At 40.1% G+C, this 9945-nt stretch overlaps 1 protein-coding gene across 1 annotated transcript; it reads right to left on the bottom strand.

Moving 5' to 3' along the window:
• Positions 1-226: 226 nt before the first annotated feature.
• LOC108766798 (uncharacterized) lies at positions 227-5665 on the bottom strand. Its single transcript, XM_018516302.1, has 3 exons — positions 4434-5665; positions 1014-4312; positions 227-921 (listed from the first exon to the last, which is right to left on the bottom strand). The coding sequence occupies exons 1-3, from the start codon at positions 5663-5665 to the stop codon at positions 227-229; spliced, it is 5226 nt and encodes a 1741-aa protein (XP_018371804.1).
• Between the last annotated feature and the right edge of the window lie 4280 nt (positions 5666-9945).

The raw sequence follows: 9945 nt of genomic DNA, 5'->3' as shown, positions 1-9945 counted from the left end.
GATTTGTTTATTGCTCGTAACTATTACATGGATCTCGCTTACAAAAAAAGGAACTGCGTTGTTGATTGATTCGAATACAGAACTGAACTTCAACTAAAGATACAGCAGAGACGCCGGCTGATCGACTCTAGCGCTTGCACGCCATCTTCGTAAATTAAAGTCAAACTCGCGGCTTGATATAATGTCGCGAAGTTCACCTACCATTCATACATACCGCCCACCAAGATTAATAATAATCTTTATCTTCCTTATTGACGGGTAGTTTACATAGTTTATTTACTGGGTACTTGGTCACGCCGCGAATAGTTTTGACGGACACAACCCTAATGAGTTTATCCTGACCTTGATGCAATTCGGCGATCCTACCTAATTTCCACTGATAAGGCGGAGTGTGTTCTTCTCGAATAATAACTAAATCACCTATTTCGAGATTCCTTTGAGTTCTGTTCCATTTAGTACGGCCTTGTAAGGAGCTGACGTATTCCGTCGCCAACCGTTTCCAGAAATCCTGAAATGTTCGTTGTACCACTTGCCATCGGTTTAGTCGATGAATATTTATGTCCTTGAGATCAGCTTCAGGAAGATAGGTAATCGGTCCACCTATCAGGAAATGCCCTGGCGTCAGCGGTTCCAAATCCGCTGGATCGTTTGATGATGCGTATAATGGACGGGAATTCAGACAAGCTTCAACTTGAGTAAGTGCAGTGTGTAGTTCTTCAAAGGTGAAGGACGTATTGCCTAAAACGGTCCTTAACAAATTCTTGCATGACTTCACACCAGCTTCCCATAATCCACCAATATGAGGAGAATACGGGGGAATAAAATTCCATTGGATTCCTTGAGTTACTAGACTGTGTTGCACGGGTCCCTTGACTTGTCCTTGTAGGAATCTATATACCTCGTTAATCTCTCTCTGAGCGCCTTTAAAGTTGGTCGCGTTGTCACTGTATATTTTTTGCGGACAGCCTCGTCTGCTGATGAAGCGCCTCAGAGTGGCAAAAAGGTTTCGGTACTCAACTCAGTGACAGCTTCAAGATGTATAGCTTTGGTTGCAAAGCAGATAAATAGTGCGATGTAACTTTTGTTAGTTTTACGACCTCGGCCCTTGTTTACCAATGTGATAATAGGCCCAGCGAAATCTATACCGCAATTGAAGAAAGGTCGCATAGGTGTGACACGATCAACTGGAAGGTCGCCCAGCTGTAGGGATGCGTGAGGGCTCTTGCGTGTACACCACACACACGAATGATAGATTTTTCGCACGGCATCTCTTCCCCGTAGGGGCCAATATTTTCTACGTACGGCCGCCAGGAGGGCTTGTGGTCCCGAATGCAAAAGACGTTCATGCTCTCGTTTGATTATCAGTTTTGTCAATATATGATCTGACGGTAATAAAATCGGATGCCTTTGGTTATAGGACAATGGTGCGTGTCTCAATCGACCACCCACACGTAATACATCTTTGTCTAAGAATGGATGCAATGTCAGTAATTTACTAGATGACTTCACACACTTTGATTGCTGCAAAGTCAGAATTTCTTCGTGAAATGCCTTGTCTTGTGCATTTCTTATTAAATATGATCTCGCCGCTTCGATTTCAGTCACACTCAATGCTTCTGCTTGTTTCATGGAGATACGCTTACATCTGGAAATAAATCGAAGGCAATATGCCAATACTCGCTCTATTTTGTTTAGATCAGACATTCTATGATAGAGCCTCTGATAGATGCAATCCTGTATAATAGTATGATGACAAGAAGAATTAGGTTTCCTTTCTTCCGTCTTTATTTCGTTTGTTTCGATCGAATGTTCATTCGCGACAGCGTCCTGAGTTTGACAGCTTGCTGAATCATTGGACATCCATGCAGGACCTTGCCACCACAACTCGCAAGTTTGAAGCGCATTGGAAAATGCTCCTCTTGACAATAAATCCGCGGGATTATCTTCACTCTTGACATGTGCCCATGCTTCAGCTGTTAGAATACTGGTTATTTCGGAAACGCGGTTAGCAACGAATGTTTTCCAACGCGATGGATCACCCTTTATCCAGTACAAGGTGGTTAAAGAATCCGTATACGCGAAGATTTTACGAAACTCAATCTTGCACGCTTGCTTTACTTGCTCTAATAAACGCGCCAACAATACTGCACTACATAGTTCTAAACGTGGTATTGAGATTGTTTTGATAGGGGCGATGCGTGATTTCGAACATAATAATCGTATAGTTTGTTTATTGTTAACTAAAACCTTGACGTAGATACAAGCTCCATACGCATCTTGAGATGCGTCGCAAAACCCGTATAGAATTAAATCGTTTGAGATATATTCGCTTGATATCTTACGTGGTATACGTAGAATAGTCGAATTTGTCAATTCGTCCTTGAATCTTTTCCATTTATTCAAGAGAGTTGCGGGTAATTCAGAATCCCAATCGATCTTCTCCTTCCATGTCTCCTGCATAAGCAATTTAGCGAATGTTATGATTGGACCTAAAAGTCCCAAGGGATCAAATAGTTTACTAATTTCCGATAGTAGCTCTCTTTTGGTACGGACTTCCTTAAACAAATTTAATGTGAATACGAAAACGTCCGTATTAGGCTCCCAGACTAAACCCAAAGTTTTTATGTTATCATTAAATTTTAAATCTACGCTTGCTGTATTTTCGTGATTATTCGTATTGCGAAAAATCTCTGGTACGTTCGAATGCCACTTGTGAATCTTGAAACATCCTTTGTTCATTAGCTCATTTAACTGGTTTTGTAAAGTCTTGGCTTCATTCACGTCTCGCGCTCCACTAACAATGTCATCAACATATACGTCGTTTGATATACAATCTGCAGCTAAAGGAAATGTGTCTTTACCTTCCTCGGCTAACTGTCGCACGCTCCTGATGGCTAGATACGACGCGCCAGCCTGGCCATAGGTTACGGTGTTAAGTTTATACTCTCGAACTGGCTCGCTTGTTGAAAATCTCCATAAAATTCTTTGATAGTCTCGATCACAATCGCGAACTAATATTTGTCTAAACATTTTCTCTAAGTTTCCGATAATTGCTATGTTGTGAAATCTGAATCGTAATAGTATCTGTATTAAACTGTCCTGCAAAATTGGTCCAGTTATCAATCTGTCATTTAAAGAATTACCTGAGCTACCTTTATGAGACGCGTCAAAAACCACACGCAACTTAGTGGTCGAACTTGATTCCTTAATCACGCCATGATGGGGCAAATATACAATTTGTTTTTCGTTATCAATGTTGCACGTGTCGACTAATGACATGTGTTGTAAATCTAAGTATTCTCGCATAAAGTGTATATAACGCTCGTGATATACCTTGTCGTTTTTAAAACGTCGCTCGATTTGATACAATCGTTTGAGTGCTCCGCTTCGTGTCTCACCGATATTCATGTTACTCGACTTAAATGGTAAGCTTACAACAAATCGACCTTGACTGTCTCGCGTCGTTGTGTCCTGATACAACCTTTCGCATCTTACCTCCTCGGGTGACCAAGTATTCTTAGAGGCGTCTGTACAGCTTTCTATCTCCCAAAATTGCTTCAAGGTATCGTTTAGACTCTCGTCCTCTATCAATGTACAATGTAAAGCGTTTACAATTTCTGTTGACTTGGTATCGATACATGCACTTCTGTAAATGGGGCCTGCTACCACCCAGCCAAACTTGGTATTCTGTAAAACTAACTTATTATTGTCTAACTTAATTTTACCGCTTTCTAATATCTCGAAGAAAAATTCTGCTCCGATGAGCAGGTCAATAGAACTGCGTTTGTTAAACTCGAAATCGGCTAATTGCAAATTTGACGGAATATTCAATAGTTCTTTGTCTATTTCCTTAGAAGGCAAATCTCGAGTTATTTTTGGAATAACTAAACATTGTGTATTAATTTGAAACTTAGCATGTCTCGACTTTATAATGACATTAGTAAATTGACGGACTTGACATTCTGCATTGTTTACGCCTGCAACGATCTCTGAAGCTGCATTCCGTTTCAACCCTAATTTATTGCACACGTTTTGCGTAATAAAGTTAGCTTCACTTCCACTATCTAGCAGTACGCGAATTGGAAAACTGAATCTTTTCTGGTTGACTGCGTCAACGATTGCTGTGGCCATGAGTACGTTGTGCCGGGCTGTGCTTGACGAATAACAGGTTGTCCTTGTAGACTCGTCCATGGCCGTTGGTTCCGTTGCTACGCTCGTTGTTGCCGTGCTCGTAGTTGCTTGTGTCTTCGTGCGATGCAACAGGGTGTTGTGTCTGCCTGTGCATTCTCGACATGAGCCGTGTTTGCAATTCCTTACGAAATAATCGTTTCTTAAGCAGTTAATACACAATTTGAGACGTTTTGCTTCATTAAGACGCTCCTCTGTACTCATCGAAAGAAATTTAGCACAGTTGTATAAAGGGTGCGACTCACTGTATAAGTAACATGTAGATATTGAACTTGTTAATGACGTTATCCGTTGCGTTGTTCTTGGGTTGATTGCCCTTGACATTTGACCGTTGACCTTGATTCTTGTAACTGCTCTGGTGAACATTACTGTTTGTCTTGCTACTATCTATGCGTTCTAACGCATGACATCGTTGTATTAAAAATTCCATTAAAACGTCGAAATTGGATTCTTGTTCGTTAGCTTCGTTTTCGGCAGCCTTGATACTATTTCGTTCTTCCCATGCTCGCAGGGTTATCCGATCTAGCTTACTTTCCACCATATATTGCAGTAGATCACCCCATGAGTCAGTAGGTGAACCTAATCTCTTCAACACTCTAGTGTGTTTGTTAACGTGATCGACCAACTGTAGAATAGCGTTGGCGGACTCTTTCTCGACCAATGGTATTTCAAACAAACATTGCACGTGTTTCCGCTTTATGGCACCTGAGTCTTCGAATCGTTTTTGTAGTTGTTCCCAGGCAACTGAATAATTGTCGTCGGACAGCTCGATGTCTTCGATCGCCCGTGCGGCCGCTCCCGTAACACAGGAACGTAAATAAATGAACTTTTGTATGTTCGGTAACACTCGATTACTGTGAATCGTTTTCTTAAATACGTCTGCGAATTTCGTCCACTCTTCAATTTTACCATCAAATGAGGGTAACTTGATGGTCGGTAACTTGACTCGATTTCCACTAGTGACGCCATCTTCGGAATTATCGGTAAGGCGCTGTAGTAGCTCGGTTTGTGTCTGCAACAAGGTTCCCAATGGGCCGTTGTCTTCCAGTCGTACTACGGAAGATGCCTGCGCCTGCGCGGTTCCGCTCACCTCGTATTTCTCCATCATCGTCATCTGTTTCTGTAAAAACTGCACAAGTACGCTATCGCTTTCTGTCGTCCTTGTTTCATTGTTCTCGGTCCTTGACGATTTTATGATTCGTCGTAATATTGCTTTCGCGGCTAAGCTTCTCTCCTCGAATTCAGCTTCCGCCGTGACGTCGCATACCAATGGCTCGTCAGTCTCACTGATAATCTGTCGTTGCACTGTATGAAATTCATTGATTACCTGTTCGAGTCGTTCCAAGCGAACCTCTGCTTCCTCCTTGTCAATTGTCGTTGTTGCTTGTTCCTGAGGGCGTGCTACCGATTGCTCAATCCTGGTCAGCTTGCCTTTAATGTAACTTCTCTGTTTTCTTAGATTGTCAATGTCGACCATGTTGAACGATTGTTTCGCGTTCTTCTAGTAATATCCTTATTAGGCTGAATTTCGTTTTCCAATGCTAGTTCACTCACTGAGGTGCTCTGTGATATCTCGGTGATCGGGCTCGAAGGACCAAAATGTTTGATTTGTTTATTGCTCGTAACTATTACATGGATCTCGCTTACAAAAAAAAGGAACTGCGTTGTTGATTGATTCGAATACAGAACTGAACTTCAACTAAAGATACAGCAGAGACACCGGCTGGTCGACTCTAGCGCTCGCACGCCATCTTCGTAAACTAAAGTCAAACTCGCGGCTTGATATAATGTCGCGAAGTTCACCTACCATTCATACAAGACTGAATATTGACTTCCTTTTCTCATAATATCGTTTATTGTACAACCACTTACGACTACTCACTACTTTCTGTCTATCTCGGTTAAAATTTGTCAAATAACGCATTCGTTTTTTAGCACGATTATTTTCTAAGTTGTCTTCATATCGACAACGTTGTTTAGCACGATTATTTTCTAAGTTGTCTTTATATAGACGACGTTATTTAGGACGATTATTTTCTAAGTCGTCTTCATATCGACGACGTTTTAAATCACGATTATTTTCTAAATTATGTGCATATCGATGACGTTTTTTACACACCACGATTATTTTCTAAATCCTGTGTGTATCGATAACGTTTTTTAGCACGATTATTTTCTAAATCCTGTGTGTATCGGTAACGTTTTTTAGAACGATTTCTATCTAGATTTTCTTGATATAGTTTGTTGTCATTTTCTTCCGTCTGAATATTATTGACTAATTCTTCCATAATTTCCTTTGAAGCGATTTTAGTTAACGGTATATTATTTTTTTCAGTCTGAGTATTATTGACTAATTCTTCCATAATTTCCTTTGAAGCGCTTTGTGTTAACGGTATAATACGATCATTTTCTAAATCTTGATATAGATTTTTACAACGTTCATTGTTACTATTTTGTTTTGGCTGAATATTATTGACTAGTTTTTTCATTGAAATGCTTTGCATTAATTGCATTTTCTCCGAAATATTTAGCGATAACTGTATTTCTTTCGTAATGTCAAAGTTTTGAAGCGTTTGTATTTTATTAAATTCTTTTTTGGTAAAATAATTATCACATTTTCTTAATTAACTCAATTTCTGTTCTTTCATCTCATATTGACTCTCCGTACGTTTACGGTTAGCTTCAGCTTCTCTTGCTCTTATTACTGCTAATGGAAATACTTTCTGAACATGCTGTGAATCTTGAGGAAAATGCTCAATTACATTTGTTTCGAGAATTTTTATCAGATGCGAACGCATTAATTTAGGTTCAAACTTTACTTTATCAGGCTTAATGTTGAATAATAATGAAGTCGCAAAAGCTATAGCAAAAACACCGCAATGGCTATTGTTCGGTTCAACAGCTTTACCGATGTTCTCATTCTAAAGGTATGCTCTCATTGGATATCGTGTGTCGTGTGCGACGAACATCGCGCTGGTATGCCGAAGCCATCATCATCAAGCTGGAAACACAATAGACGCAGGAAATAGGCACAGGCAACAGGGAATAACGAGCCGTCCGATCAGAGCTTTGAGATATAATATCGAACTTATACCCCAAAGCTCTGATTGGACGGCTCGTTATTCCCTGCAGTGTTGTTAGACGGGACGGATTTCTGACGCATGAGCGTCCAATGTAGCTTCAGTAACGTACCGGTCACTACCCTGATAGCACAGAAAGTTTCAGTTGTGTTGCAGGGACCTTTCAATGTCTCAATTGTGTATCATCACATTTATAATATTTCTGAGACCATCATCTTTGAAATATTACAATTGCAATGTTTCTGCAATCACTTTAATTGAAACCTTAGGTTTGAAATGTTCCTGTAATATATAGTTCTTTGCAAATGCAAAGTTTCTGAGAGATTTCTGCGTGTTGTGCGCGAAAATAACTATCCGGATGATGTGCCGCGCCATCCTGTGATCACATGTACGTACGTGTATAGGCCATCTTTGAAGTACTTTGATCGATGAACGTACGTAAACTTCGTCGTCGTACATGTGTGCCCATAGGTCTGTTTTCTGTGGCTGAATCAGTATACACTTTTGGAACTTGAAGTGAAATAGGTATATGTTTGATATTTGTCGAAAGCGAGAAAGAGAGTTCTAGTACAGTCTAGTGCAGGAACAGAAAACAGTTTTTTTGTGCCGAAAAATTTATATTTTTGACAAGTGTGGCCGACTTTGACTGTGCATTCGTTTTGTAAGTTTCTTAAGCTGTGTATATACCTAGCGAACGAACTCCGAACGAACAGCAAACGTAAAAATTTGTATTGTTGTTTGTTACATAAAAGTCGCACAAGTTTAATTGCTACATGGAACGAACATCGAATCTGGTCGAATACCAGTATTGTGTACAATCGAGAAAAAGAATAAACTGCTCACAAATATAAACACTATTTTTTTTTACATTTCTGCAAGGTTGCAGATGAAACTAAAGAACATATTGCATAAATATCACTGAAAGATTGTATAAACATTTCCGTAAGATTTCAGAAACGTTTCTTGCGGACCGAAGCGGACATTTTGACGTTGCTGCAATCTTGCAGAAACTTCTCAGGAACATTACGCAACGTTACTGCGATGGTTTCAATGTTTCAATGTTATGTTCGTGCAACGTTACAGAAATCCTTCTGTGCTATCAGGGTAATAAATAGGAGACCATTAGTCGCCTATGTAAAATTTTTTCAAAAATGTTGAAAATTTTAATATATTTTACATATTTTATATATGTAAACATATATAGAAATATATTTTATATATTTATATGGATGTGTACATATGTAAAATATGTAAAATATATTAAAATTTTCAACATTTTTGAAAAAATTTTACATAGGCGATTAATGATCTCCTATTTATTAGTGACCGGTACGTTACTGAAACTACATTGGACGCGCATGCGTCAGATATCCGTCCCGTCTAACAACACTGATGCTGTACCTATTGCCTGTGTCTATTGTGTTTCCAGCTTCATGATCCGTGAAAAACAAAAACAAAAAGAAAAAGATGGCCGAATTAGACGACATGTAAGTAAATTCTATAATTTATTATAACAAAATTTATATATTCATTTATGACGCTAAAGTTATGTTTCATGATCATGATTTTCTTTTAGCTCAATGACAGACGACAAAGAATTAGAATTGGCGGCCCTGAGGGCTGAGCTTGAGAATTTGAAGCAAGTCATTGCTCAGTCCTCAGGATCGCGGCCGCCTGGACCAGTGGCGATGCAGTCACCCGCCCCGCTGCTAGAAACGACGCAGCCTCCCGCGCCACGACCACTCTGATAGCACAGAAAGTTTCAGTTATGTTGTAGGGACCTTTCAATGTCTCAATTGTGTATCATCACATTTATAATATTTCTGAGACTATCTTCTTTGAAATATTACAATTGCAATGTTTCTGCAATCACTTTAATTGAAACCTTACGTTTGAAATGTTCCTGTAATATATAGTTCTTTCAACGTTGCAAATGCAAAGTTTCTGAGAGATTTCTGCGTGTTGTGCGCGAAAATGGCTATCCGGATGATGTGCCGCGTCATATTGTGATCACATGTACGTAAGTGTATAAGCCATCTTTGAAATACTTTGATCGATGAACGTACTTAACTTTGTCGTCGTACATGTGTGTAGTTCTGGTAGACCACTCGAGCGGATCGGACGTGTTCCCTCTCGTCTCGGGTGTTGTGTCACCTCGACTATTTTTGAAAAGCGTTGCCGGCTTGGACTGTGCCATAGTATTTCAATTTCGATAGTCCCTTTATCCATCTTGGCGCGCGGCCGTGCGGCGTGGAAGCGCCGTAGCTGCAAGCGTCCAGTGTTTGAAGGGACGCCTCACCATTTTTATTGCATCATCCATTACTCACCCGGTTTAAGGTGGCCGGTGCATAGCACTCCCACTTACGATTACCCCAATTTACGCAGAACTCAATGGCCCAGTACCAGCCTGTCTAGGCTGCGGTGGCCAAAAAACAGAAGAAGAAGAAGTCGTACATGTGTGTTCATAGGTCTATTTTCTATGCTGAATCAGTGTACACTTTTGGAACTTGAAATGAAATAGGTATATGTTTTGTAGGGACACACTCTACACTCTCTCATTCGCTCATTGATACACACGCGCTGCGTGCAGATGGCGCGCTATAGCGCACAAGATCACTACAGACTTTCCCTTACACATTACATATATACTTACTTCGTTATACTCCTAACGGCTACT

Source organism: Trachymyrmex cornetzi, unplaced genomic scaffold (genome assembly GCF_001594075.2).
Source record: "Trachymyrmex cornetzi isolate Tcor2-1 unplaced genomic scaffold, Tcor1.1 scaffold623, whole genome shotgun sequence".
Classification (NCBI taxonomy): Eukaryota; Metazoa; Arthropoda; class Insecta; order Hymenoptera; family Formicidae; genus Trachymyrmex; species Trachymyrmex cornetzi.
This window is presented reverse-complemented; position numbering and strand designations above follow the sequence as displayed.